Raw genomic sequence first — 27,386 nt, 5'->3', positions numbered from 1 at the left:
CATTAAGGCACGCGGCGGCCAAGATTAAGCCGCATCCCGCGTCTCCAACTTCCAACCTCCGAACCCCACACCACCTCTGCACCTCACCATGTCTCAATCAGCGTCGCCATATCCCACCCAGTCATCTTTCTACTCGACGCCTACAATGGCGAACGCAGCCATCAATCCCGACACGCCCCCTCCTCCCCCGCCCAAACCCAGCAGCCATGAAGCGAGCCGACGAGGAACCCCTCAAAACATGTCTTCGATACCAGCACCCCATCAGCCAACGCCAGTAGGTTACCGGCCAGATAGTCAACAGCCAGGCGCGCAAACCTCATATACCCTCCCTGCGACCCTCCCGGCACCGCCGGCCGGAGAAGAGGGCTGGCTGCCGGAGATAGTCAAGGACAAATCGTACGAGAACCCTCCGACCTTCAAGACAGAATATAGCTAACGAAGCCCCCTTCCCGCAGCACCGTGGATCTACAAACCATTCTGAAAGACCCAAGCCTCATCTCCGCGCTCTCAAATCAACACCCTTCCCACACCGCCCGCCAACAGAACCTTGAATCCCTCATCCAGATAAACAAAGAGCTCGCTGCTCGGCTGCTCGAGATGCAAAAACACATCACCGAGCTCCGTACCTCCACGGAAACCATGCTCCTTCAGCACCAGTCACTAGAGGTCTCGTGGCGCAAGAAGCAGACCGAGATGGACGCGGCGCTGGCGCCGTGGTCACCCAAGGCACTGTACCAGCGACTCAGTGCTGCGACCGTGGAGCAGGAAGCGGTTTGCCACGCCGTCGAGGAAAGCTTCCTCGATGAAGATCATCATGGTCGGGCTACTGAAAAGGAGATTACTGACTGGGTGCGGCGTGTCCGTGGGGAAGCTTCGAAGCTAGCTGCCAGACAGGAGGCTAAAGCGAGATGGGATGAGGGGAGAGTCGGTGGCTGGCGCTGAGTGCAGCCACTGTAGCTCGAGCAGAGCTCTAATGTTAAAATCACGACTCTATGACGCTTCCGAATATATCAATGGCCTCTCGCAGAGAGTGTCGCATTTACTTGACTGTTCTTATAAACCAAGCTCTCCCATCAGTCAAGACAGTTGGGGATGTTGTCTTTTCCTGATTGAGCACGTGTGGGCTTTTCTCTGGCAAGCAATGGCAACACCACTAGGACCAGTGCCCCATATACTCTGGGTACCCGGATATATACGCTGCAAGTATCCCTAGATACCACCCAATTCTAGAAGAAAATGCTTACTTAATGCGACTGATTCTCAATACTTGGGTCGGTGAATCAAGCTGTGAGATGACTGTAGGTGAGAACATTATGTCACACTATAGTCTGTATATCTATGCGGTAGTTCTTATGTTGATATGGAAGTCACATAGTATACACCTTCTCCAGGGCCACACATCAAGGAAGTACCTCCTCGCCCTTCCAGTCCCAGCACCTTCCCCTCCCATCTTCAAAGCCAGGTGGTAAGTGGGCCAGAAAGTTTAACAAGTACTCCGCGGACTCTAACGGCTCCAGCAAGTCTCTCCCCTTCCAGAACTCCTTCGTAAAATCCGTGCGCACAGTACCAGGATGCAAAGCGACTGCGAGCGCCTTGTCCGCAGATCTCCTCCGTAGGTACAAATCAAAGGTCTTGGCCAGCTGGAAAACAGAAGCCTTACTCGCGCGGTAGGAGTACCAACCACCGGAAGCGTTGTCAGAGACCGAGCCCACACGAGCAGCCATCATGGCATAGACGGCGTGTGAAGGTAAGTGCAACTCATCGCCATTTGGTGCGGAAGACTCTGATGTAGTTGGAAATGCCGGGGCGGATTTGGTTGGAAGCAGTGGAGAAAGATGCTTCATGAGCAGCAGCGGACCAAGGGCGTTGACCTTGAAGCTGTGCAATGCACTCTCGGCGTCGACCTGTGCAGGTGACTTTTCAACATGGAGGATACCTGGTATGGTCAACGCCAGCCGGAGTGAAGTACCAGGCAGTTCTCGACGGATGGTTTCTGCCATTGAACATATTGTGGCTTCATCTATCGGATGTCACGTTAGATACATCTCATTGGAGAGCTCCTCTATAGGAGGAACTGACCTGTCACGTCAACTTCGAGGATTCGCAGCCTCTCCTCTGCATTGGACGGCATGCCCTTGCTAGAGAGAAGGTGCTCCCGAACTTCATTGCAGTTCTTGCGAGCTGTGGCAATGACGGGGAGTTGTGTTCGTACTAGCAGCTGTTGAGCAAAGGCGAGACCTAACCCTCGTGAAGCAGGAGTGACCAAAGCAAAGCCTTTTGTAGCTGAGGTCATGACAGCTGATTGGTGACTCCTATTTAGAAAGGTCGGCGCCTAACAACCTGTATGATTCTCCCTTGAACGTCGAATCCGCCATGACGTCATGAGCCCTAGGGGCAAGGAGCGAAGACAATTAACTAATAACGAGTTAGTTGATTATCTATAGTTACAGAGAAGCTACAAAGATTTCCAAGATAGCCTTTTGGTATTTGGATCACGGAAATGTTTCTGACCCCGATACTGCGATACAAGGCTCCTTTTCCCAAAATCTTTTCCACCTTCACGGTTTCTCAATTCTCCCGGGAAGTTGACCAGCAGCATAGAATCTCTCCATCGCGCCTAAACCATGCCTGAAGCTTATTTCTTTTCATAGAAGGTTTTCGAAAGTGTCCACTCCTGTGTCGCAGCTTCAACGCTTGTGTCGGTACTCTCCCGAGGTGTTGAATAGAGTAGCTTGGATCAAAGCTTCCGAATCAAATCACGTTTTCTCTCATCCTTATTGGTTCATTAATCTCCTGGTTCATTTAAGAATAGCCCAATGTAGTTCGAACAGAATTAGACGACGCATCCTCGAGACTATCCCATCTTATCTTCAAGATTGGTAAAAAAAATCTCTACCAAACTCCCTACTACTATCATTGAACCGAATTCTCTTGTTGATGGTGTGCATCTCTTGCATTTCCTCGGGGCTCAACTTGAAATCCGATTCAAAGTTCGACTGGATTCGGGATGGGGTCTTGGACTTTGGAAGGACAGAGTGGCCCTGCGTGATTCCCCATGCTATAAGAAAGGATCCAGGGATATTAGATTTTGTCCACGCGAATGTTGTGTTCAGAAACGGACGGACTTCAAATACATACCGAGAGCAACCTGAGCAGCCGTCTTGCCATGCTTCTTGCCCACACTTGCCAATATTGGCTCGTCGATGAGCTTCGTAGCCACGGCTGTCACCCTATAAAACAGGTTCTGGTTCCCAAATGGCGAGTACTGCGTAACATGAATCCCCATAGCCCTATGCCATGAAGTGAACTCATACTGCTGCAGCCATGGGTGACATTCCATCTGATGGACAGCGGGGACGACCGTTGTATTCCGCAGCAATCTCTCCATTTCCGCCTTGTCGAAGTTTGAGATGCCAATCGCTTTGACCTTGCCGGTTGGCAACAGTTTTTCCATTGCCTTGTATGTCTTTGGACAAGTGTGTGGTTAGTAGGATAGCACCAATGAAGGGAAGGAGTCACTAGGGCCTACGTCGATGATGTCGATCTCTTCCAGGATTGGAACGCCGTTTTGTTTCGGGAACAGGTCCTCGCCGCGCTTCCAGGCCACTGGCCAGTGTATCAAGTACAAGTCCACATAATCCAAGTCTAGGTCATCAAGGGATTGCTGGAGTGCGGGTAGCACATCGTCCGGGTGGTGCTTATTATTCCACAGTTTTGTGGTGATGAAGAGGTCTTTGCGTGGAACGCCGCTTTTCTTGATCGCCTGTCCTACTGCCTTCTCGGTGCCGTAGCTGTAATGTGTGGATAGTATTAGCTTGTTTTGGCTATAGTTCGGAAGAATTCTGCATTTAAGATATTCACTCACACTCGCGCAGTGTCAATGTGCCTATAGCCGACTTTGATCGCTTCCAGGACCGATTCCTCTTGCACATTCTCATCCTGCCAGGTGCCAAAGCCAATGGCTGGAATTTCGGCTCCGGTATTCAATTTGAAATTTGTCATTCTAAGTGGATTGCAAATTCATCAGATGGTGGTAAGGGAGCTCCTGTTCGAAAGATGCGAAGAAATTCGCGGAATCTCTTCTCATTCAGAGGGCCTACGTCAAATTGACGCCCTTTCCTGAACCCAAGTCTTGACTATCGGTGTCCAACCTCAATGATGACGTCTGGATGAGTTCAAAGTCGCCAGCTACCTAGGGACCATGAGCCAATTGAACCCGAGCCTGGAAGGAATTGGTACTACTCCAATGGTCTGGTGTTCATTCGTCTTCTTGTGTTCCTCGATTCCATCCTCGTCGTCTCGTTCCTCTATTTTGGTTTTCCTATTTACGAGGTCGGAGCTCCTATGACAATGCCTTTACAACTTGAGCGCCATTTCGCTGATCGGAACGCATAGCTCTCTCTATGTATCCACGCCATATATTAGACGTTTCGGTTCCCATAAAATGCACACTTGCAAAGCGGCAACCGCAACGTACCATAACGGTATCAACAACTGATTCAGAAGGCTGATATGATGGTTTCCTGAGAAGACGCTGCAGAAATCAACATCTTGCCGCCTAAAAGCCCACCATGCATATTATGGTGACGAGAGGCTCCACTCGGCGTTGGTCAATCGCCGAGCCCAGAAGTTGCAAATACTATTTCCACCGCCAGAAGAAACCATAGCCTCCCGTTCAGCATTCAGAAAGAAAGTCGTCCAGTCTAGCCACTAGGCAAGATGCTTGAGTGACTTGATCCAAAGCCATTATTGATCTCGAGATCGTTGCATGACGAGCAAAGTGCGGCTAGGAGAGGCAGGCACCGAAACATGCATATGTTCACGCAGTATTTTCATGAGCACCAAGAAGCAACCTATCTCAGCGAAGAGATCCAAAGGATTCTCTGAAAGAGAAATCCACGAGTGGAGAAACGGCGACGCGAAGCCGAACTGCGCGGGTCGGGTCTCGCGCCGCCCGTAGCCGCCTTTATAACCCGCGCTCCACCCACAATTTTTTTTTCTTCCTCCCGCGTCTGCGAGTACTTTCGCCCGAGCTCCCAGCTCTTTGGCTCTGTTTTGTCTTGTCTCTTTCGGCTCTCGATCATGCGCAGCTCTAATGCTGTCTTGGGCGAGTTGCCTTTGCTCTTGGTGTAAACCAACATCGAGGTAAGCCCCCCTCCGCATTCCCCATCTGCCATTCTCCGAAGCTTCTAGGATGAAAATTCTTGTATCCAATTCCCGACAATTCATGACGGAATTTCCAAGAAAAGCTCTAGAATTACACTGAACCTGGCTTCTTCCGGATTCACAACACACACTCTGGACGCCTTGACCGAATCCTTATGCTGACTTTGGTTTCAGGATCCTCGAGCAATTGATGATTGTTGTTCGGCCTTGCCCTGCTTGAATAATTGTAAAAGGTATGGCGACAATCTTTCTTATATTTCCTTCCCTTCCCCCTCGGATGATGACTCCAAGACATGCAAAGGCATTCCTCAAGCTTAAGTTATCGTGTGGAATCTGTCAACATATCAAGTTTCAGCCTTGTCTGACTACACCGAAATCACTTCGTGTTTTAACAGCCATCTGTGTGATGATCTTCGTGCTAACATGCTGCTGGTTAGGTACATTCAACCCTGCTCTCAATCTCTTTCCACTGCGGCATGTGCCTTGCATGAAGAAAATTTGAACGAACGGGCGGACATAACGTATCCTCGTCTCTGCGTCCATCAAAAGCAGAGCGTACAAACTCTGCGGGCGTATGGGAAGTGGACTACTTGTTGAGAACTCGTCACCTGATCCTTTGCCCTTGGTCACATCGCATTGGCGTCGACAAGACAAGTCATGCAACACCGATCTAACAGTGGTCAATAGGTACATATTTTACTTGCTCTAGCACTGCACACATCCTGCCCCCCTACATGGTCATCTCTATTATGATGAATATGTTATTCACACTGTTTGACCTGGATGCTACGGTATTCTGGGAATGAACACTTTACACAAAAATCTGATTTAATGAGGTAAGTTCAGCTATCAACCGACAACATGGAATCATATGCTGACAAACTGGGCGTGAAGCCTGATTTAGTTGCCATGTTTTGATCTCGCGATTCAAGCTTGCTTCATCGCTGAATGCCCTTGCTGACTCGGTGATCAATCATTTAGGACTCGCCATCCGTTGTAGATACCCCGGCCCGTATTCTTGTGAGTTCTACCACGTCGCCTTTGCCCGCTTGCCTACCTGATGAACCCATAATATTCGCTGTGTTCTTTCTGAATACACAATGTCGACACAAATTATTTCACCTTGGAGAACTGATTACCTTCCATCTACACAATATGTCACTCATACCATGTTGTGTTCTGCTGCTAACATGCATTGCAGGTTCTCTTGATACCCAGTCTCAAATTTAATTCAATCAATTCTTTTCATATCATTCATCTCGTGCATCGTCTCTTCGTATTCGTAGTTTCCCTTGGCCACTCAATCCCATCAACTCGTCGACTCGCTCTCACCTCGTCCCCAACACTTGCGTGTTGACGGTATCAAGGAATCACTCAACAAACAGCCCATGCTTCTTGTGCCAACCCTCAAGGCTATCCCCACCATAAACCTCATACACACTCTTCTTCCCCTCCGGCCACCGTGCCCACGCCGGCTTCGACCCATCCATAATACAGACCATCTCATCCGGCGCCGGCAACTCGGTATCAATAGCCGACGCAAACGGGTGAATCAGCTCCGGCCAATGACGATCCCACAGCCACAGCATGGTGCTGCAATTCGAACAGAAGTTTCGCTCCGAGCCGCACCGCTCCTCCTTCGGGGTGCCGCGGTCCTTGATCCCGGAGTACTTCCTAAATTATATGGTTAGCCCCGGACGGTGCGGGTGAGGGGCTTGTATGTACTTGATGAGTTCTTGGCCCTTGAGCACCTTCAGGCTGTCCGCGATGCCGCCCAGGTTCACGCTGCCCAGGTGTCCGCCGACCTTGCGACAGATACTGCAGGCGCAGAGCTGGTAGGGGACTGGGGTTTGCGATTGGAGGGTGAATTCGATGCCGCCGCACTGGCAGCTTCCGTCGAGTTTCCTGTGGTGAGGCGTGAGTATCCCGATGCGGGGAAGGGATTGAAAGTGAGGATTCTTGGATGAGCGAGATACGTACATGGGCATTTTCTTAGTATTGTGGTGTTCAGACCAGTAGTGAGCAGAATGGGGTGATCGTACAAGAAATTTGAATCGAAGAGATGGGGATGATAAAGTCGGTGGTGGGATATGCCCGGTCAACTATATATACCTCGGAGTTTATATACCCACCGCAGCATAGATAACGAAATAACCGCTTTTCCTTCTACAACAGGGCTATTACATGCAAACTACTATCTCCGCTCGAATCAACTTGATTCATTTCTTCCTGGGTGCAAGCCCGAGCCGATCCGATATAAGAGAATACATCATCGACGACGCTGCGCCGTTCTGGTTGGTCAAGACGTGTTTGTTCCGTTTGCTCTGTTTGGTCTTTGCCGGCGCGCCGTCCGGTTTTCTGCGATGCACGAAGCCACCACTCGACTGAAGATTTCGCTGCTAGAGGAGACCGCTCCTTTCATCTATCGGAAATGAGTTTTGGAGCCCCCGGAGGTGGCTCGGTCAACTACAAGCCCACACCGTGAGTGGTTTTTCACCACCTTTAACCTGGAGTCTTTGCTGATGCGCTCTCTTTGCATGAGATGCACGCATTGATACATCCTGGTGCCTTTTTGACAGACTTGCTGACTGTTCGTTTTACTTTGATAGACCGGAACGTGGCAGTTTCCCCCTTGACCATGATGGTAGGCGAATCCCAGCAAGAGCGGCCAGTGTCTTCCACGAGCAGAGGGCGTCAAGCGAGGAGAGGAACATAGCTAACGGCTCTTGTGTCTGAATAGGAGAGTGCAAGCACATTATCTCGGGTTACTTGAAATGCATCAAGTCCAAGCAGGGCACCAACGACGAGGCATGTCGCAGACTCGCCAAGGACTATCTCGCCTGTCGGATGGACAAGTACGTTCAAGCTCTCTCTGGAATGCGGCTGGACTCCTTGGGTTTTTGAATTCGTCGTTATAGTCACCGGAATCACAGGCAATACTGACCCAAGCCTCTCGCAGGAACCTGATGGCGCCGGATAATTTCAAGAACCTTGGCCTCGTCTTCAAGGAGGACCAGGAGAAAAATAAAGTACCGGCTGCCAGTACGACACAAGGGACAGATAATAAAAGCTGAGCTGGGACATGATATGAAAAATTGTACGATATTGAAGACACCGATCAGTCCGCCACTGGCCGGGAACAGTTCATGGCATTCATTGAGGGCGTTGTACATATGAATTGTATTCTATACCCAATTCTTTTACAGAAAAGAAAAATCTTCCTTCATATCGGAGTAGTACGATATCCTAGACGGTCACTCTGCAAACCAACACTCGGCCTCGATTGGCCCAGGCGTTCATGCGGGGAACCCGGCTCCGCCCAGCCGCCAACGTCAAGCTCTCCGACGCTCGCCCGCGGTCGATTCCCCCCCATCACCCTCAATGTCTTCCATCGTACGACCGCCAGACCCATGTCTAGTGGCGATCATCTTAATCGTGCGCTCACGCACCGGCCCCCGCCTCGTCTTCCACTACCCCCCGAATCCGCTTAGCGAGAACCGCCTCAAGACCACCACCAAGGGCGGGCGGCGCATCTCCCGCACGCGCAGCCGACAGGGACACAAGAACACGGATTCCAGCTCGAGCTCGGAGAGCGGGCTCAGCTCCGACGAGGACGAGGAGGAGCGCGAGAGCCATGCCGGCGGCGCGAGCTCCGTCCTGGGTCGGCGCGCGAGTAATTTCGGGCTGGACGACCATGTGCCTGTGTCCGTGTCGCCTGGCGCGGCGGAGTTGCAGCGGCCCGGGTCTCTAGGGTCTGGCCGGGCCTCGTCGCTTCGCAAACGGGGGGCCGGGTCGGATCTCGAGGATGATGCGTCGGACCGGCCGGAGGCTGGGACGGGCGGCTCGTCGCGTCCGTGGGATTCGCTGCTGGGGGTGCCTGGTAGTGTCTGGGAGAAGCTGCTGAGTCCGTCTCGGTCGTGGCACAAGCGCCGCTTTGAGGTTGGGATCAATGATCTCGCGCTGATTGGGTGGCCCGTGTTCGTGCGCGAGGATGGGACCTGGCGCAAGCAGCGCCGAAAGAAGAAGAAGAAGCCTCGCGCGGAATGGGATGGAGGTGAGCTTGGTCACAATGAGGTTCCCGAGGCACCCGGGGAGGATGACGGGGTTGTCTCTCCTGAGATGGGAGCCAGTATTGCTTCCCTTGCCGACTCGACGCTTACGCTTTCACCGACGAATACCGCCAAACGTGCGTCGACGGCTGGCGCGAAGATCGGAAAGACGACGAATGACTCGCTTGACCCGGAGGACAAGGACCATATGACCATGTTTAATGTGGTGTTTGTGATGGATCCTCCTCTGCTGGAGTATTCCTTGCGCGTCAAGGAGATCTATGAGAACATCATCAAGAAATTCGCCAAGGCCCTCAAATGGGAGCAGGCTCGCACGGGTTATGTCTGGAAAGAATCGCAGCATATCTTGCAAGTCCGGCGAAAAGCACGAGAGAGTAAAACGTCGGTGCACAACCTCTACTCGGACCTCATCAACCAGTCTTCCCTTGCGAGAGCCATCTATACTGTTTACACCAGCATTTCAGCATCCAAGATTGCATCTGTTTCACTTAGTCCCGACGTCTCCATCTCACTGCAGATTCCTCCGCTGACGTCCACGCCCTACGTTGCTGGTCCTGGGGAAAAATCCTACCCGGGTTTGTGGTTGACGACGGCGGACAGCGCAACACCGGTTGATGACACCGGGACGGACGAGAATAATGCGCCTCATCAGGTTCTTGCGAAGCACTTCGCACTACTTTTGCTGGACAGCGAAGCGGCCATCATCAGGGATGTGGAAGCCTCGGGTGGCACTCTTGCTCCAGCGCTGGCTCATTATATCCGCTGTTCGAAGCCGACGAAATCATTTGCCCAAATCTCTGCCACCTCGGGCATCCCGCTATCCACCATTCAGATGCTGGCTAGCCATTTGGTCTACTGGCGACGAGCTCGCGCCATTCCTCCCATTCACCAGAGCGACACATACATCGTCTCACCTAATTGCGACCTAAGCAAACTCGAGGTTGCTACGATAGCTTACCAGACGGCGTTCCCCTCCCTTCCAAGTCTTCCCAAGATGCTCTCCGCACTTAGTGGCACACCGCGTCCGTATGCCAACTTCATCCCTAGTAAGGACCACAAGGAGACGTATTTCTCTATCTTGGCGTGGCTGCTCCGGGGCGGCTGGGTGACCCAGCTGCGGACCTTTGCTCGCATCAAGGTCACGCCTGAAATCAAACTGGCCGTGGAGACGGCCCTCCGAAAAGAAGAGGTGGATCGATACCTTGCCAAGGGCAACTCCAGCTCCCTCGACGACGACGACTCGTCTGAGGAGGACGACGATGCCAATTCCTCCTCGTCATCTTCGCTTGCCAGCCACGGCAGCGACGACAATACTCCCCTGCCAAGCCGCACCGATCCGCACGCGCAGCTTCGCACCTCTCACAAACTCCTGGATCGGTCGACGGCCCTGCGGCTTTCTTCCCTGATTATGTCGCCGCACCGGGCGTCGGCGCTGGAATCACGATGGCTGGACGAGATTGTTGCCCGATTCCCCGACCCTGGACCCCAGCAGGCGCTCGAGACGACAAGCTCGGATCCCACACCGGGCGATGTGCAGACCATGCTGCAGAAGTACTGGCCCGTGTTCCTCAAGTACTTCAACGGCTACGACGCCCTGGAGAAGATCCCCGTTCGTGAGGGTGTGAAGCGCAAGCTGGTATGGGAAGTCCTCGCCCGCGTCGGCTTCACGACGGGGTCGCTGGGGTCGAGTGAGCTCAACGCACAGCAGCAGGTGCTGGTGGGAGTTCGACACTGGTAGTTTGGGCGTGGGGGTTGGCGTTCTTTCTCATGGTTTGGTGTTTTGGGTATGATTCCAGTCAGATACGATACCACTTTTGCGGGTTTGCTCTCTCCTGCAGCACGTACATCCTCCGGTAGACAGTGTCTATATGTACTATACTTCCGGCCCTCGCCGGCGTCAATACCGCCTCCCAGGCTGGTAATCCGATTACATACTCCACCGCATCCCGACGGATTCCGCGTGCCCTCAGCCCTAATCGCGCCCTGCCGAACGTGGCTGGTCGCGGTTCTCTCCGGTCTTGGCACTCCACCGCATCCATTACCATCATTATTCGGAGCCTCGAGCTGGTAATTACCGCAGCAAAGACATGTAAGGCCTGAAGCCCAGATCACGTGCAGCAGGATACGTCACATCCGGGTCGCACACAACCGTCACGGCGCAGAGGGATAGCCTGGTCGGACGTGACAGGACTGCCGTACGCTGCCCTACACATGTAGAGCTCGATCCGATTTCTCGCCTACCGTCCACGACGAGTCTGGCGCAGTGACTACTACTCGGGGCACAGGATATATTACGTATCCCCCATACGGCGCCAGGTACACCCGAGGATGAACAACTCCGCCGGGTCGCATATCCGGGTTCCAACGGTCTCCACGACTCGCGAATGACTGAACTGGCATGGACCCATGAGTGCGGACGTACTGATCTCGAGCGTGAGTCTGCAGGGAGCTGGCGGCTGTCCCGTTTGATATACCACCATCGAGGCCAGTACATAATTTAATAGCGGCGACGGACCAGAAGCAAAAAAAGGGACCATGAATTGGCTTCCCGTTGCACCGCGTCAGGCAATTATTCGACGGCTGCGTGGCCCCGGGGCCAATGGCGCTGCGCGGAGGGGCTCCGGTGGACCCCGCAACGGGGCGAACGTTTAGATGGGAATAGGAAATGTGCCGGATGTATATGTATGGAATGGTGTCTTCCCAGAGAGGTTGCGAGTAGGTATGGCCCTGGCTGAAGCATGTTTCCCATCACCAGTCTGCGTTGGAGACGGGTATGCCTTGGGAGCTTGGATATGTGTGTGTCCTGAGTTGACCATCTGTGGAGGCCATTGGCCCAGCTGTAGTATACACTCGACTTGTCGTAGTCAATCGAAAGACACCTGCTTTCTGTTTCGCGTTCTGTCCTCGAGGACCCGGTGGTATAGATCTTCGGGGCTGTCATCGGATCGGCGTGGACGTTGAGGCTCATTCGCCAGCACTGGTGATTGGTGCTCTGAATCAAGACCAAGAGGACAACTCAGGTCCATCAAAGCTCCGGAATCCCGGAGACAAAGCTTCGTGGTGCAGGCCGAGCGTAGGCCGAGAGGTAACAGAAGGTAACGAGCGGTAACAAGCACCGGCTAGTCCCAAACAAGGAGATCACAAAGTCCATTCCTCTCGCACACTGGGAATCGGACATACCTTGGGAGTGGAAATACCCACGTCCTTAAGTACCTCGTGGGTACGGGGTCTCCCAAGCGTCGCTCGAGGAAAGCCAGTAAATTCGCCTATTCGGAGCGTAGTAAAAGAAATTGCAGGGTCTCTACGGGCCGGCACCGAGGGATTAATCCGCGGGCTCCATCACTAAGAGATTTTTTTCCCTTATGCGAAATTCCACAATAACTGGGGTACACAAGCCAAAGCAAGAAAAAAAATAAAATAAAATAACATAACTGCCATTCTGCCCAAAATCCCAGGCGAATCATTCTTCATTCTTACCGGTGTAAGTACCAGAGAGTCCAAATCCCAATTTCCCATTCCTCTGCCCTTCTCTGCCCTCGCGCTGCCCCCCCGCTACCAAAAAGGTGCCCTACCCGAATAATTTTGCGTTGCTCTCACACCCATTTCTCCCCTCTCACCTCCCCTCCCCCCCCCCCCCTTCCCTGTGTGTTCTCTTTTCATCTCCTCCCTGGTGCTTTCTCTGAACATCTATCGCCAGTTTCTCTCTGCTACGATCCTATCCTCTCGGCCTGTGGTGATTTCTCAATTTCCCCCCCGAGCGAGCCCTTCCGTCGACTCGGCACCTCTCCTTTCTCCCAGAGAGAACCGAAGACCTCGATCGTGACCCTCGCGTTGCTCAGCTGTTTCCGAAGCTGTCCGCCACGTGCGACTCACACTCGGTGCTTCACGCTTCACTCCCGTCGAGACCGCACTCTCAACACGCTCGTCACCGCGTTCCGCGTTCCGCGTTCCCTGTTGCTTGACGCCGTTGGACCCCGCGGGTGCTCGACTGCTGTGTGAGATCCAGAGCGAACGTGGACGGGAAACAGGCTCATCATCCGACCAGTTTCCACTGAACTGACGATCACCCGCCTCCTTCCTTCGCAGAGACTCCGACGCTTCTACCGATGCGATCCGTGGTCTAGACCCATTCTTCCCACACACAACCAGACCGAACTGCACACCCGCGCGTCGACCGCATCCTCCGTCGTCTTCGTCCACACAGACCCATTCTCCCGGTTCCGCCGTCGCAGAGTGGGAGTGATATTGAAGAAACGGGAAGCTGCCGCTTGGTGGGGTTCCAAGAAGGTGGTCTCTTTCTTCCGATTTACTACGGTGCCGGAGTCATCTCACGCGTAAGCGTTGATCTGAGATCTCCAGGCCCGACGGAAATACGCCCGTTCGACCAGCAGAGCTCACTGCGAACTTCCGAACGGATCCAACCATTATTTTTCTTTCCTCGACTGAACTGCAAGTTTTGTCTGATCGAGCCCCAATGAGCTCCATATCCGAAATGCCTACCTTTTCGTATGCGCAGGCCGCTAAGGGTGTCCCCGGGACACCGGTGCCCAGCAAGCCCGCATCGATAGAGCCAGAGGTCTCCGAGCCCAAGCCGGAGGAGAAGGCCAACGATGTTACGACTGAGCCAGTGACCACAACTGCTGAAACGGAGACCCCGTCGGAGACTGAAAAGGCGGCCCCGAGCGTGAGCAAGGAAGCCGAGTTCACGACCGTGACCAGCAAGCATGCCGCCAGGTCCAAGGCAGCTCACACCCGAACGTCCTCCCCGAGCGTCCGATCCACCACACATGCGAAAGAGGGTGAAGCCTCAAATACCCCGAATGGAAACGCGGAGCCTTCGTCGGAAAAGAAGACCCAGACTGATACCAAGGCCGAGAAGTTGGAGAACGACGCTGAAGGTTCAAAGGAGAAGTCCGGCAATGCCGAGAAGAGCGCCCCGCCGAAGGAGCTGAAGGCTGCTCCCCTCCCCACGGTCAACATTTGGCAGCAGAGGAAAGAGGCCCAGGAAGCCAAGGCAAAGACCACGCCCGCCGTCACCACGGGCAAGACTACCCCAGGAAAGACATCTGAAGACAGCCAGCAAGATACCTCCAAAACCGGTGCCAAGAAAAAGGGCGCTGACGGTGCCTCGGAGGGCACCAAGGACCGCAAAAAGACCGAGGGTGGTAAGGCCCGAGACGACGCTCTCCCTCCCGTGGGAGACGCTTCATTATGGCCCACGCCGCAGGTCGCCCTCGGCGAAGAGAAGAAGAAGGCCCAAGAGAAGACGGACAAGCCCGAAAAGACCGAAAAGAGCCCGGTCTCTCGATCCCATGGAAAGGAGAAGTGGATGCCCGTCAACTACGTTCCGACCGCCGTATTCAACACCCCGCTTCCATCATCTGGACGGGGAGGCCGGAGAGCTGCCCGCGGTGGACGCGATGGAGGCCGTGGGGGCGCCCACGGTGCAGCGGCCGCGACCGCAGAGAAGGTGGCCCCGGGACAGGCTGCCCAAGGACCTGCAGTCAAGCAGGCTTCCGGTGAACGAGGACGGAACGAAGCTGGCACTGGCCGTGCCGCTTCTCTTCCCGCACAATCTAGACGCTCTGACAGCGCCGACGTTGCCAACGCAGATGGCCGCAAGGCTCAAGCAGGAGATCGCGGCCGTGCACCCCGCATCACCGAGGATGCTGTTGCCTCAAATGGAAAGCAAGCCAATGGAGGTGAGAACTTCGCCCGTGCCCAGCGTGACAGCAAGCAGTTCAGCAAGCACAGCGGCAACCCGAAAGCCGCGCAACTGGCTGTCGACTCGCAGGCGGCAGCTCGCGCCAATGACCGTCGTATTGAGTCTGGCTCCAAGTCTGCTGACTTGACCCGCGAATCGAATGGCTTCCCGGACTTCAACCGGGAGCGTGGTGATTCTCGCGCGGAGCGGGGTGGCCGGGGTCCTAACCGTGGTCGTGGCCCTTATGCCTCGTTCGGCGGTCAGAACCCTCAGTTTGGCAACATGCCCAACAACTTCGTCCCCAAGCAGTTTGGCTTCAACGAGCGACAACGGTCGCACGGTCTTCCCAATGGGTCGCAGCAGAGCAACCGCATGCCCCTGAGGTCGCCTTCATTGCCGGCCTCCGGTAACATGTACGGTGTCTACCCCTTCCCCCCGACATCAACACGATGTATGGCTACCAGGCTGTGAACCCTGGTCCGATGAGCGCCATTCCTTACCAGCAGTACATGGAGCCCTTCTCGGTCGTCACCATGCTGTCCATGCAGCTGTACGTTAACCCTCTGCTTTGACATTGCCCTCTTAAATACTGACCGTGGACACTAGGGAGTACTACTTCTCGGTCGATAACATGTGCAAGGACATGTTCCTTCGTCGCCAAATGGACTCCCAAGGTTTCGTCCCGCTGGGTGTCATCGCCAGCTTCAAGCGGGTGAAGTCATTGACTGAGGACTTCGAGCTCATCCGTCACGTCTCTCGTAACCTCCGCAATCTCGAATACCAGACTGGCGAGGATGGTGTGGACCGGGTACGCCCTCGCGAACGGTGGGCGCAGTGGATTCTCCCGGTGGACCAGCGTGACCCTGCCGCGCAGCATGAGAGTGCTCCTCCCGCGAAGCAATCCGCCAAGAACGACGAGAATGCGCCGTTCAACCACCATGCGGATGGCGCTCCCAACGGATCGATCAACCCTGCCTCCCGACAATTCATTCCCAACGGCACCGGGTCCCGCAACCCTCGGACGCCGCTGTCGTCGACTGCTCCAGAGTTTATGCCGTCGACTCAAAATGAAATTGCCAATGTAGGACACCCCACGGACTTTGCTTTTCTTCCCAAAACTGGCCCAGAATTGGCGGACCCTTTTCACAATTTCTATCCGCCTTGGAACGACACATTTATTGACGGATTGAATTCAGCGCGCGGATTAGATTCGCAATCGACGACCCCGGTTCCCTCTTCCTCCGAAACGGCGGACCAATCCTCTGGGTATGCTGCATTTGCATCACGATGGTAACTTTCTTGATAGTGGCTGATGATTGATTTTGTTGACGATTAGCTTCGACGCGGGGAGCAACAAGCGCGGCCCAGCCGCCTTCGTCGCTCGTCCCACTGACAGGCCCTCTTTCAAAAAGCAATACCCACCCTCCATGGCAAGAGGATGGGACCGGGGCCCCTCCTCCCACCAAAAGTCCGCTCATGTCAACCAATCATCTGAATTGACCAGCAATCGCGATTCCTGGGGTCGACAGGCGTGGGCGAATTCGACTACCGGCCCCCGTGTCGCAGGCCTTCCTTATCGTAGCTGGTCGCAATATCTGGCACGAAACTTCGATTTGCAAATGTACAATGAATTTAGGCATCAAGCCCTTGATGATCTCTTCACACGACACGTCGACTATGGTTTCAATGCTCTCCTGGATTTTTACCGTTCCTGTCTTCTCAGCTACCATCTCCTTCCCGACGAGGTCATCGAGGACATGGTCAGCCTGTCCCGCGAGCCCAGCTTTAACGCTCACCGTGCGATTCACGATCTCCTCCAGTGGACTATGCGGAGTGGATCTATGAATTACCGAAACCGGGAAAAGGCTGGCAAGTTCTTCAATCGCGAGTATGGCAAGCCGAGAAAGGGTGGGAGAAACTCATTACGTTGAGCTCGTTCTTCTTTCCGCTTTCGAATCCTCTGTTGTTCTTCTCTTTTCTCCTGGGCTTCATTCTCTTCTCCCCGTTCTTCCAAATCATGATCAGCATCGTTGTGTTCAAAAGGTTTTGCATGCATCGTCACCCTTCTCGTGCCTAGAATTCCGAGTGGTTATTTCCATCGCAACATGGCGACCTGGCTTTCCCGTCCCCTGTGAAGCCTCGGAGTTCTTCATCTACTTTTTTCGACCGTCTTCTTTACTTTTTTTTTTTTTTCATTTCCCGCTTTGCTACGTCATGGGCTTCTTTTCTCTCCAAAACGTTCCGGAGTCCGGGCATGATATTACTGGGCAATATCCTCTCCCCCACGTTTCGATGCCTACGTCGACAGTGTGCCGGGCCCCCCAAAATGATTCTGTTTTTTTCCTGACCATAGAGATTTTGTGTGTTTCTACTTTGTGTGAAGTTCTCCCTTCTTCCATTTTATCGATCCAACCAGTCTGCCGTCCCCGGCCGTCTGTTCTGGATCTTAGCGAGTATCAGCATGGCCGAGCAGCGACCCTGAGCAAAGCGAAGGTCGCGAGCAACAATGAAAAAAAGTCTTGTTTGGTGTCATCAGCCCTCTGCGTCCACATCCACTCTTGCTGCGATGTGGGAGCCTTATTCCTGCAGCATTATCTGCCGGGGTCCTATTCTTTGCATCACTGGTGGCGTTTTATATCGGTTGATGGCTTCTCTTGAATGGCATTTTGCCACGTCTAAACCCGGGTGGTTCTGGCTTCTGATTATGGTCCCTTGATTTCGTGCTGGATAGTCAGGATCCGTCCCCAGGGACCTCATGTTGTGATTATCACTTGTGTATGAATCCAATGTTGATATACCAACACCACGGACCCCATCTCGGCCAGTACTCCTGCTCCTAGGGCACCATCCTGCCGGGACTGCTGCCTGCTGCTGCCCGAAATCACGTAGCATTTGAAGAAGATTGGCTGCATTCGACGTCTGCCTTGCTGTATCATTATTAATCGCGGTGGACGCTGGTCTCTCCATTTCACGCCCGCCACTCGTTCTATAGTTTTATATCTACCACACCTAGTGCATTTGACTGGGGTTTCTTGTAGAAACCAGACAACACCAAAACTCACCATGGAACCCGCCATCCCACTCACCGAGACCTTCCGCTACACCAGCGCAACCCACTCCTATGCCGTCCGCTGGACGGCGCTGGGCTCCTCGAGCTCCCCGCCTCTCATCTTCATCCACGGCACCCCGTGGTCCTCACGCGTCTGGCACACTTACGCCCACTCCTTCGCCAAATACTTCCACGTCTACCTCTTCGACAACCCAGGCTTCGGCACCAGCCCACTAGGCCAGCCGCTCCCCTCACAAGCCGCGCACATCACCCCAGAAGCCGCACTCGACGCCGACCTCCGCCAGCAAACCGAAGTCTTCGCCGCGCTCTACACGCACTGGGCACAGTCCTGGCCGCCGCACACACACGGCCAGGCACACATCATCGCACACGACCACGGCGGCCTCATGGCGCTGCGCGCACACCTGCTCCACGGCGCCGCATACGCGAGCCTATGCCTGATCAACGTCGTCGCCGCGGGGCCCTTCGGCCAACCGCTCTTCACGCTCGTCGCCGAGCACGAGGCCGTCTTCGCCGCGCTGCCGGGCACCGTGTTCGCGGGCGTGGTCGAGGCGTATATCCGGGACGCGGCGAGCACGGCGCTGCCGCGGGCGCGCGTGGAGATGCTCGCAGCGCCGTGGGTGGGCAGCGACGAGGGCCGGCGCGGGTTTGTGAGGCAGATGGTGCAGGCGAGTCGGCGCAGCACGGAGGCGGTGGAGCCGTTGTATGGACGGGTTGGGGGCGCGATGCCGGTGCGGATTGTGTGGGGGACGGAGGATCGCTGGATTCCCGTGGAGACGGCGGAGCGGTTGCGGCGGATGCTGAATGCGCGCGATGTGGTGCTGATCGAGGGCGCGGGGCATTTGGTTATGTATGATCAGGAAGGGCGGTTGGGGGTGGAATTGGGGTGGTGGTTGCGAGAGGTGTGTGAGTCGGGCTGATGTCGATGTCTATACTGTATGTAGTCTCTAGCTATCCCCATGTAGGAATAAATTGTGCGTATACCATGCACCATGTGGGTTTGGGGGCGAGAATGGGAGGATGGATGGAATCATCGTCTCCTTATTTACTTAGTTAGTACCTAGGTAGTTAACTGACTAGTTAACTATCCGAGCTCGGGGATTATTCTTATTACGAGCTGCGCCAGTTTCATTTCCCACCTCATCTCTCTCACCTACCACGCCACGGCCACCGGGTCCATATTAATGCATTTCACAGTGTGGAGAGCCATTGCCACGCTGCTGCTGGCAGTGCTGCTGCGATTTGCTTATCGACTCTACCAAGTTCGCCAGCGAGTTCGGTCTGCAGCCCGTGAACATGGCATTGTGAGTGTAACCTTGCGACAACTGGTATACTTGCGCTCTAACTCGATCAGCCTCTCCTCCCCCATTCGTTCCTATGGGGGCATCTTGCCGTCATCGGCAAAGTCATGCAAAAGTATCCCGCGCATCTCGGCGGGAATTATCTGTGTCTGCTGCTCGCAGAGGAGTTCCCCGAGGTCGAAGTCCCTGGCTTGATGTATCTCGACATGTGGCCGGTGGCACCTACGCTCCTCGCCGTCTTTGATCCCGACATGATGGCGGGCTTTACTCAAGATCCTTCGCTGCCCAAACATCCTCACCTCCATTCGGAATTCAAGCCCTTCACGCAACTGAAAGATATTCTGACCATGTCGGGCTCGGAATGGAAGCGGTGGCGTGGCATTTTCAACCCTGCCTTCTCCGTCAAAAACATCTTGTCCTTGGTGCCGGCCTTTTTGGAGGAGATTGACGTCTTCTCGGATTCTCTCAAACAAGCTGCGAAATCCGGCGAAGTCATCAGGCTCGAAGAGAAGGCCACGCTATGCACGATTGACATTATCGGCCGAGCTGTCTGGTACGTTTGAGTCAACTCTTGCTCGTCTCCCTGCGATATGAACTCACCAACGCAGTGACGTTCGCCTTCGCGCGCAATCTTCTCGAAATCCAATCTTCGAGACTATGGTCCAACAAATCAAGCTCCTTTGGACCACCAATGCCCCCGAAGCCCTCGTCATGGCGCTGAACCCTCTTCGTCCCTTGCGCATGTGGCTCAATAACCGGACTATTAAAGACCTCCTAACACCCCATATCGAGCAAGAAGTCCGGAAGCAGCTTGATGGTGCATCAGCAGCGCACAAGACCATCATCTCACTTGCGTCCAGAGCATACCTGGCCGAGCAATCGCCCCAGGACAAATTGACTCAGATCGATGAACATTTCATCGACATCGCCGTCTCGCAGATCAAGATATTCCTCCTCGCCGGCCACGACACCACCGCCTCGGCCATCTCATACGCCTACTACCTCCTTCACAAGAACCCGCAAGCTCTCGCGAAGATGCGCGCCGAGCACGACGCCGTCTTCGGCTCAGACCCCAGCACAGCCCGGAGCCAAGTCGCCGCCGACCCAGCCCTTCTCAACCAGATCCCCTATACAACCGCAGTGATCAAGGAGACCCTGCGGCTCTTCCCTCCGGTGGGCACCATCCGCCAGGGCCAGCCGGACTGCTTCCTCACGCACCCCGAGACGGGCAAGCGCTACCCGACCGAGCACTTCATGCTATTCAGCGTCAGCTTCGTCGTGCAGCGGGACCCCAGGTTCTGGCCGCGGGCAGACGAGTTCGTCCCGGAGCGCTGGCTGGCCAAGGAAGGCGAGCCGCTGCATGTACAGAAGAATACGTGGCGGCCGTTTGAGCTCGGCCCGCGGAACTGCATTGGACAGGAGCTGGCGCAGATCGAGTTGAGGGCGATTCTGGCCATGACGGTGCGCGAACTGGACGTGGAGAGTGCGTACCCTGCGGACTCGCCGAGTGTTCTTGGAGACCAAGCGTTCCAGGTTATGGAGGTGGGACAGGTTACGGGGCATCCGTATCTCGGCATGCCAGTGAGAGTGAGGATGAGGGAGGGTGCTGGAAAATAGCTCGGAGAGGAGGGAGGTTAGGGAAGTCTTTCTATTCAAAGTTGTTATAGTTGGGGCCCGTAGCGGGGCGCATATCTTTGTCTGTGAGAACTGGTGCGAGCAGAGTAGCCACGCGTAGATGGAGATGTAGCAGCCCGGGGTAGACTGCGCATCTACCTAGGTATGCTGCGTGCAGGGCAGCAGCCTGGCAACAGCCTGGCGGGGGCCGCCAGGGTAGACCCGAGAACGAGGACCTTTCTGATGGTTGAAATTATGAGAAGCTGGCTTGAGGACGCAGTCTGATTGGGAAAAGGACTGGGTGCGAAGTACTCGTGCTTGTCTGGGGCATCATCTAGACACTGCGATGGTTGATCGACTGGATTAAAGGGAGCAGCGCCAGATAGCCTGGAACCGGGACCAGGGCTAAGAATGCACCCTAAATGAATCTTAGCTTGAAGGGCAAACGACGGTTGGAAGAAGACTACCATGTCTTATGGGGCCCACTCAAAATTCCAGCCTCAATTGTCTATTGCAGTCGAGTGGGTGGCGCGCTGTGGTGGGGTTATTGGACCGCCGCGGTGGAGATATATACACGTCTCCAGAGGCACAACAAGCCGATAAGTCACTCCTGTTCCAAGATACCCCAGTGAGATTTTCGAATAAATTCTGGATTTTGAGGACGAATCCTGACTGGGTCGATGCCAAGATTGCTGGGGAAACGGATGGTCATCGCCGAGCACACTGGGCGTAGTGGCGGCGATGATTCGCACACCCGTCTAGTTCTGGTATGCGGTCGCGCATCCGATTCTGCAGTACATACGAGAATACTCTGTATAATTATACAGAGCTAGATAGAGTAGGTGCTCAAATAAGGGCTGAGTCTAAGCGAGGTCTGCCTGCAAAAGATGGCACCCGCCGAGGGCTGTCGGAATCAGGATGGACGGGGAGCTAGCTGGGATATTTGACTATCACCGACCCTTTCAGATGAGATCTGTGGCCAGCAAGAAATAAGAATGAACAGTCGTGAGATGTAAAGGGTTGAAGTCAAAACGGGCGACTAGTTAACTATGTGGTGCACCCGAAGAGGAATAGACCGGCCCTTTCATTCCGAGCTTCCACGCTTGTCTCGACCAGCTTCCGCTTCCCTGCTTCCAACCATCCCAATCCTCCCCACGCACCCACATCCTCTCATCATGGAGGGTGCCCGCCAAACGACGAGACTCGTCCGGTCTCGCACCTCCAATCTCCTTCCCCAGCACCCTCGGCTACCCCGAACAGCCATCGCGTCGGGCGTGACCCGGGCACAACGACGAGCTGTCTCGAATACTCCCCGCAACCGAGCACCGGAGTCTCTGTTCAGCGGCTTTGCTTCTAGCGCGTCGCAACAGCCCAGTGGGCCCACGACGTACTTCTCCAACCGATCTTCCCTCCCCGCAAACACCATTGTGCGGTTCGTGCCCCAGCAGACGGCATGGATTGTCGAGCGCATGGGGAAGTACCACCGCATCTTGGAGCCTGGTCTTGCGATCCTCCTGCCCTTTATCGACCGCATCGCCTACGTGAAGAGTCTGAAGGAATCCGCCATCGAAATCCCAAGTCAGAATGCGATCACCGCGGATAACGTGACTCTGGAGCTGGACGGTGTGCTATATACGCGAGTGTTTGACGCATACAAGGCGAGGTAAGTAGTTGCAACACAGGATGGAGTGGATCATGTGGGAAAGGCTGCTAACTTTGGACGTGATGTAGCTATGGCGTCGAGGATGCGGAATATGCCATCTCACAGCTTGCGCAAACGACCATGCGATCCGAGATCGGTCAGTTGACCCTTGACCACGTTCTGAAGGAGCGTGCCACCCTCAACACCAACATCACACAAGCCATCAACGAGGCCGCTCAGGACTGGGGTGTCGTCTGTCTTCGTTATGAGATCCGGGATATCCACGCGCCGGACGCAGTCGTGGCGGCCATGCACCGCCAGGTCACCGCCGAGCGGTCGAAGCGAGCGGAAATTCTCGACTCCGAAGGTCAACGCCAGAGCGCCATCAACATTGCTGAGGGTAACAAGCAGTCCGTGATCCTGGCATCGGAGGCACTGCGTGCGGAGCAGATCAACCGTGCTTCTGGTGAGGCTGAAGCCATTCAGCTTAAGGCCGAGGCGACCGCTCGAGGAATCGAGGCTGTTGCTCAGGCGATCCAGGATGGCCGGGAGAACGCTCACAGCGCGGTCAGTCTGAGTGTGGCTGAGAAGTACGTTGATGCCTTCTCCAACCTGGCCCGCGAGGGCACTGCCGTGGTCGTGCCTGGCAATGTCGGTGACTTGGGTGGCATGATTGCCAATGCCATGGCCGTCTATGGCAAGGTCAGCGAGTCCCAAGCCAAGAGCATCGCTGCGAAGGCGATCGGTGCACAGGAGTCATCCCAGTCGCCGGAGCCAAGCTCCAAGAAGACAGATGCGCATGATGAGTTTGGGGACCTCAACCCGGTCGAGGAGGCAGACGAGACCAAGTCGCTGGACGACCTTGACCAAACCGCCCAGCCGAAGCTATAATCACCCTGTCAAGCTTGCAATGAACGAAAACGATAAGATTTCCTCGGACGAGTGCTAATCATCTTCTGTGTCTTTATGCACTGGGTTCGAACCCGCGTTGGCCCTTTGAGCCACCTCTTCCTTTATACGATGTATCACTGTCCTCCACCCCTTTTTATTTGTCTTTATTTTGCAGCATTTCTTCGGGAGTCAAAAAGACACGAGAGACTTGCGCGGTGCAGGATTGAACTATCGATTCCGGCCGGCTGTCCTGTATGTGTACATAAGGAATCGAGGGCATTAACCAAGGACGAGGGAAGGCGCCTATGTATGATAGTGTCGAAGCAATCTTGGCAACATTCTGGTCTGTATGCATTCATCTTCCAATTTGCGAAGAAGTACAGTATTCCTTGCAAAACCTCCACTGTCCAATCTACGCCAATTAGGATCCGCCAAGCGCAATCCGGCTATTTGATCTTCGGTTCATCCTGTCTGTCCTATCTGTTACCTTGCACTCCCACCTTCTAAATATCTTACATAGACGACAACAATGTCGACTGGTCCACACCAGCATCCGTCAATATCTGTGGCACTCGCCATCACACCATCTCACTTCTCATCCGACAACCCTCATCCCAACCCAACCATCACTCTGACAGCCATCTCCGACTACCCCAAGCCCATCACCATCTTCACTTACAACACCATCTTCCATCTGGACCTAAGCCTGTACCGCAGTGACTTTACCTGCCAGGACACCACAGGCACAGACACGCCGAGATCGATGAACATCGACGTTTCCAAGGGCCCCCGACGACCAGCATTTAGTCGCGAATCGGGCGGCCCGGACGATGAATACTTTGTTACACTCGAGCCCAACACGCCATTCGAGTTTCAGCATGCATTCTGGCTAGTTGATGGGGAAGAAGCGCCCAGTACCTTCCTCCCCGGACACCGCTACCTGCTCGGGGCAAAAGAGGGCGCGCAGGTCCGCTGGTGGCAGACTGGGCGGAAAGACGACGTGATGGCGCCGCCGGGGACAAAGTCGCTGCTGGGATCGGCAGCGGGCGAGCCGATTCCCCTGAACATTGGGCGTGTTGAATTTGAATGTGTATAGCTGGTGAATTGTCACGTTGGGACACAGCAGCGAGACCTCTGGTTGGCTCGTTGCAGAATGAATACCAGCTGCCCCAGACCGGCCTATTTTCAGACCAATTGATCCTGGAAGCTCGTATCGGGGCTAATGTTGATGAGTGCTGACTCTTGGCCCTCCTGGCTACAGCGTTTTGCATATCAGGCGGGATGCAATGCCCCGATGAGCCATCTATATAGTCTTGCAGACGACGGCGTAACGCCCATTCGGGCTGTGTACTGCATAGCGCCATTTGTGGGCCTGCAGAGGAGGCACTACATGACTCTGATACCACCGAGACGACTAAGAGCGGAAGGATGGATGCCCGAGTGGTGGGGACTCGCTATAGGCAATCCCCACCATTCCCAGTGGGATCCTAGCCGGGGCAATGTCTCCTACCTAAAAGAGTATGTACATTACTTCAAGAGGGGATCTACGTTATTCATGCTCACGTATTAAGCGTATTCGCTATTCCCGATTAACTGCATAGGGGCCAAAAGGGTCGCTAACTAACTCCTGTTGCCCTGCGATGAATCAACTTGGTCACAGAGCCTCTAGAGGTCCTCGTTTCCTTGCTCTGGTACTTTGGATTGAGCTGGGGTGATGGTCGGGTCCGTTGAATTACTAGGTTAATTACGTGGTCGCTCCAATAGGATAGAATTAACCATCTATTAATAGATAGAATAGAGCAAAATCACTAAGTGAAGGAGGACCTTCGTCGCTCGTATAAGAACGATTTTGAGGTTGTGGCTAATAATCTTTCTTAGGACGTTGTGCATGCTGGCTTGTGAACTATCGCAGAATGTATCTACTATGTGAACTTCACCCTCTTGGTAGAACAATCAAAAACCAAGTTCGCCAGAAGAGTGGAAGCATTAAAGGGTCAACGGGAACTGATGTTGTACTAGCGACGGGGGCATCCGACGATCCGTGGGGCCATAGGGGGCTATATGTATCCATGGATGTACTGTGGAGTGATTAGTATAGGTTCAGTTCCCCCCGTGGATGTATATAGTGCCTAGTGGTAAGCAGCACCTCTACAGGTCGTGAGGAAGTGTTAGGTTAGCTGAGATGATTCTCATGATAGCTGGAAAGAACTATCAAACCAGCTATGTAAATCCATGCATACTTTACGCTCAGAGCTCTCTCTCTCTCCTAGATCGACAGTTATGACTCGTGTCCGCCCACACCGTGTGCTCTCCGATTCCCGTCACATCCTTTGTTTCTAGTAGAATAAGGTATATGTATTACCAGGCTTTGTCGAGCCTGGAAATGAATCTCGGCAACCTGGTTTTGTCGTTCAGTACAACTTCTGAAGTAGCCCCCACGTCCTATGCATTCAATGCTGCATGAGCTGTACGAGGTCTCTCCCTACCATATTGGGGGCGACTCCGTATAGCTCTTTGGTTTGAGTATGATCAATATTTCGTAATTTATACTGCCAGACAGGCACTGAAGGATGCATGTCACGACCCTGTATTAATCTGGTAGCTTTGATTTCATGTACGTGCCCCATCTCAACGTGAAACAAAGGAAAAGGGAAATGAGGAAAGAAAGAATAACCAAAAAAACAGCGTAATTCCAGGGTCCAGGTATAAACTGCTAGCCACTGCCGTGTTCACAAATCTAATATCGTGCGGTCCTCCCTCGCCCGTTTCAATTAAGAGGGTCAACGTTCAACATGCTTCTCAAGGCTCTAGTTCTCCCCTTCCTAGCAGTCTCCGTGCTTGCGCTCCCCCAACGAGTCCAACCAATTGGATCTATCGAAAAGCGTGCCAGCCCGGGGATATCCGGCAGTGATTATAGTGCAACGAACCAGGGAAAGATCTCAGCGGGTTTCCACGAAGCCTTGATCTTGGCAAGCTATGCGAGGTCCTTCATTGACAGTCAAGATGAAGGCGCGGAGATTGTCTACGAGAAGTACTTCCCGCAAGAAGACAAAGCCACCGTTCGGCGTACGTCCCACCCCTCATCTTTTTGTTCTTGCCGATGAAGGCGTCTCTAACCACGGCAGCAGAGGTCTACCAAAACATTCTCGGCGATGATAACACGGGAGGAAACCGCCTGAGCTCCATTACCGTTGTCAATGACTTTCCATTGCCCGGCACCAATCACTACGCCTGTACCAACCCACATACCGGAGCCGTGTTGCGCTACTACACCTACAATCGACCCAAAATGATCATCTGTCCCGCGGGACTCCAACTGCCTGCCCTCGGCAGCGTTCAGTGCGCGACCCTTCAAGGCCAAATGTCAAACCAGATGGACACCCTGGGAGCGAGTATTCTGCATGAATATACACATTTCAGGAGGTTGGTCGTCCCGCCATTGACTAAGGAGACGGACGACCTGGTGTATGGGTTTGCAGACTCCGAGAGCATCGGCAACACGCCCCACGCTAAGAACAACGCGGATAACTATGCCTGGTTTGCGACGGAGGCTTTCTGGACATCTCATTGTCGAGCGTATTTCTGTTGATACTGTCCATTGTCAAATGATTCTGACCGCTGGCTGGCTGGAATTATGCTACTGTTTTGCGCTTGGTAAAACCAAGACATATTTCGAGTCCAATATATCACGATATATCATGTATAATGTCACCCAATAGGCTGGTGCCGTTGCGAGCCTCGGTATGATCGGGCAGGTATTTGCGCAAGAGATCTTTCCATTCTTTGTTGTATTGTTCTAGACCAATTCCGCGGTAGTCAACTAGTTTCACATGGCGAAGATTGAAGATGGGTGAGATGACAAGAGTGGGTGGTTAGGGTCTTGTTTTCTGATGGAGTTGAAGCCATCCACCGCCTTGTCGAGGCTGAC

The 27,386-nt window shown here is 54.1% G+C and overlaps 14 protein-coding genes across 14 annotated transcripts; 10 read left to right on the top strand and 4 right to left on the bottom strand.

The window, feature by feature from the left end:
- Positions 1-88: 88 nt before the first annotated feature.
- On the top strand, positions 89-942 carry N7459_003563 (vacuolar protein sorting family 37 protein; the record flags this gene model as incomplete). Its single annotated transcript, XM_056942747.1, has 2 exons — positions 89-396; positions 456-942. The coding sequence occupies 2 exons, from the start codon at positions 89-91 to the stop codon at positions 940-942; spliced, it is 795 nt and encodes a 264-aa protein (XP_056802630.1).
- A 458-nt stretch (positions 943-1,400) lies between these two features.
- Positions 1,401-2,293, bottom strand: N7459_003562 (uncharacterized protein; the record flags this gene model as incomplete). Its single annotated transcript, XM_056942746.1, has 2 exons — positions 1,401-2,020; positions 2,080-2,293. The coding sequence occupies 2 exons, from the start codon at positions 2,291-2,293 to the stop codon at positions 1,401-1,403; spliced, it is 834 nt and encodes a 277-aa protein (XP_056802629.1).
- Positions 2,294-2,870: 577 nt separating this feature from the next.
- Positions 2,871-4,002, bottom strand: N7459_003561 (aldo/keto reductase; the record flags this gene model as incomplete). The annotated part of the gene is made up of 4 exons (XM_056942745.1): positions 2,871-3,058; positions 3,139-3,466; positions 3,530-3,791; positions 3,866-4,002. The coding sequence occupies 4 exons, from the start codon at positions 4,000-4,002 to the stop codon at positions 2,871-2,873; spliced, it is 915 nt and encodes a 304-aa protein (XP_056802628.1).
- Positions 4,003-6,536: 2,534 nt separating this feature from the next.
- N7459_003560 (GFA family protein) lies at positions 6,537-7,154 on the bottom strand (the record flags this gene model as incomplete). Its single annotated transcript, XM_056942744.1, has 3 exons — positions 6,537-6,840; positions 6,892-7,071; positions 7,147-7,154. The coding sequence occupies 3 exons, from the start codon at positions 7,152-7,154 to the stop codon at positions 6,537-6,539; spliced, it is 492 nt and encodes a 163-aa protein (XP_056802627.1).
- Positions 7,155-7,597: 443 nt separating this feature from the next.
- On the top strand, positions 7,598-8,240 carry N7459_003559 (uncharacterized protein; the record flags this gene model as incomplete). The annotated part of the gene is made up of 4 exons (XM_056942743.1): positions 7,598-7,647; positions 7,776-7,810; positions 7,910-8,021; positions 8,126-8,240. 4 exons carry the CDS (start codon positions 7,598-7,600, stop codon positions 8,238-8,240), a joined length of 312 nt encoding a protein of 103 aa, XP_056802626.1.
- Positions 8,241-8,547: 307 nt separating this feature from the next.
- N7459_003558 (nitrogen permease regulator 3 family protein) lies at positions 8,548-10,974 on the top strand (the record flags this gene model as incomplete). The annotated part of the gene is made up of 1 exon (XM_056942742.1): positions 8,548-10,974. One exon carries the CDS (start codon positions 8,548-8,550, stop codon positions 10,972-10,974), a length of 2,427 nt encoding a protein of 808 aa, XP_056802625.1.
- Positions 10,975-12,977: 2,003 nt separating this feature from the next.
- N7459_003557 (uncharacterized protein) lies at positions 12,978-13,563 on the bottom strand (the record flags this gene model as incomplete). Its single annotated transcript, XM_056942741.1, has 2 exons — positions 12,978-13,497; positions 13,547-13,563. The coding sequence occupies 2 exons, from the start codon at positions 13,561-13,563 to the stop codon at positions 12,978-12,980; spliced, it is 537 nt and encodes a 178-aa protein (XP_056802624.1).
- A 147-nt stretch (positions 13,564-13,710) lies between these two features.
- Positions 13,711-16,871, top strand: N7459_003556 (La domain family; the record flags this gene model as incomplete). The annotated part of the gene is made up of 4 exons (XM_056942740.1): positions 13,711-15,353; positions 15,428-15,490; positions 15,547-16,206; positions 16,277-16,871. The coding sequence occupies 4 exons, from the start codon at positions 13,711-13,713 to the stop codon at positions 16,869-16,871; spliced, it is 2,961 nt and encodes a 986-aa protein (XP_056802623.1).
- A 1,132-nt stretch (positions 16,872-18,003) lies between these two features.
- N7459_003555 (alpha/beta fold hydrolase) lies at positions 18,004-18,930 on the top strand (the record flags this gene model as incomplete). Its single annotated transcript, XM_056942739.1, has 1 exon — positions 18,004-18,930. The coding sequence occupies one exon, from the start codon at positions 18,004-18,006 to the stop codon at positions 18,928-18,930; it is 927 nt and encodes a 308-aa protein (XP_056802622.1).
- A 488-nt stretch (positions 18,931-19,418) lies between these two features.
- Positions 19,419-19,874, top strand: N7459_003554 (uncharacterized protein; the record flags this gene model as incomplete). The annotated part of the gene is made up of 1 exon (XM_056942738.1): positions 19,419-19,874. The coding sequence occupies one exon, from the start codon at positions 19,419-19,421 to the stop codon at positions 19,872-19,874; it is 456 nt and encodes a 151-aa protein (XP_056802621.1).
- A 94-nt stretch (positions 19,875-19,968) lies between these two features.
- N7459_003553 (uncharacterized protein) lies at positions 19,969-20,928 on the top strand (the record flags this gene model as incomplete). The annotated part of the gene is made up of 1 exon (XM_056942737.1): positions 19,969-20,928. One exon carries the CDS (start codon positions 19,969-19,971, stop codon positions 20,926-20,928), a length of 960 nt encoding a protein of 319 aa, XP_056802620.1.
- A 1,172-nt stretch (positions 20,929-22,100) lies between these two features.
- Positions 22,101-23,458, top strand: N7459_003552 (SPFH domain-containing protein; the record flags this gene model as incomplete). Its single annotated transcript, XM_056942736.1, has 2 exons — positions 22,101-22,588; positions 22,657-23,458. The coding sequence occupies 2 exons, from the start codon at positions 22,101-22,103 to the stop codon at positions 23,456-23,458; spliced, it is 1,290 nt and encodes a 429-aa protein (XP_056802619.1).
- Positions 23,459-23,987: 529 nt separating this feature from the next.
- N7459_003551 (uncharacterized protein) lies at positions 23,988-24,554 on the top strand (the record flags this gene model as incomplete). The annotated part of the gene is made up of 1 exon (XM_056942735.1): positions 23,988-24,554. The coding sequence occupies one exon, from the start codon at positions 23,988-23,990 to the stop codon at positions 24,552-24,554; it is 567 nt and encodes a 188-aa protein (XP_056802618.1).
- A 1,696-nt stretch (positions 24,555-26,250) lies between these two features.
- On the top strand, positions 26,251-27,047 carry N7459_003550 (uncharacterized protein; the record flags this gene model as incomplete). Its single annotated transcript, XM_056942734.1, has 2 exons — positions 26,251-26,524; positions 26,587-27,047. The coding sequence occupies 2 exons, from the start codon at positions 26,251-26,253 to the stop codon at positions 27,045-27,047; spliced, it is 735 nt and encodes a 244-aa protein (XP_056802617.1).
- Positions 27,048-27,386: the final 339 nt, after the last annotated feature.

This window comes from Penicillium hispanicum, assembly GCF_028827665.1.
Source record: "Penicillium hispanicum strain IBT 35686 chromosome Unknown utg000003l_segment0_segment0, whole genome shotgun sequence".
NCBI lineage: Eukaryota > Fungi > Ascomycota > Eurotiomycetes > Eurotiales > Aspergillaceae > Penicillium > Penicillium hispanicum.
This window is presented reverse-complemented; position numbering and strand designations above follow the sequence as displayed.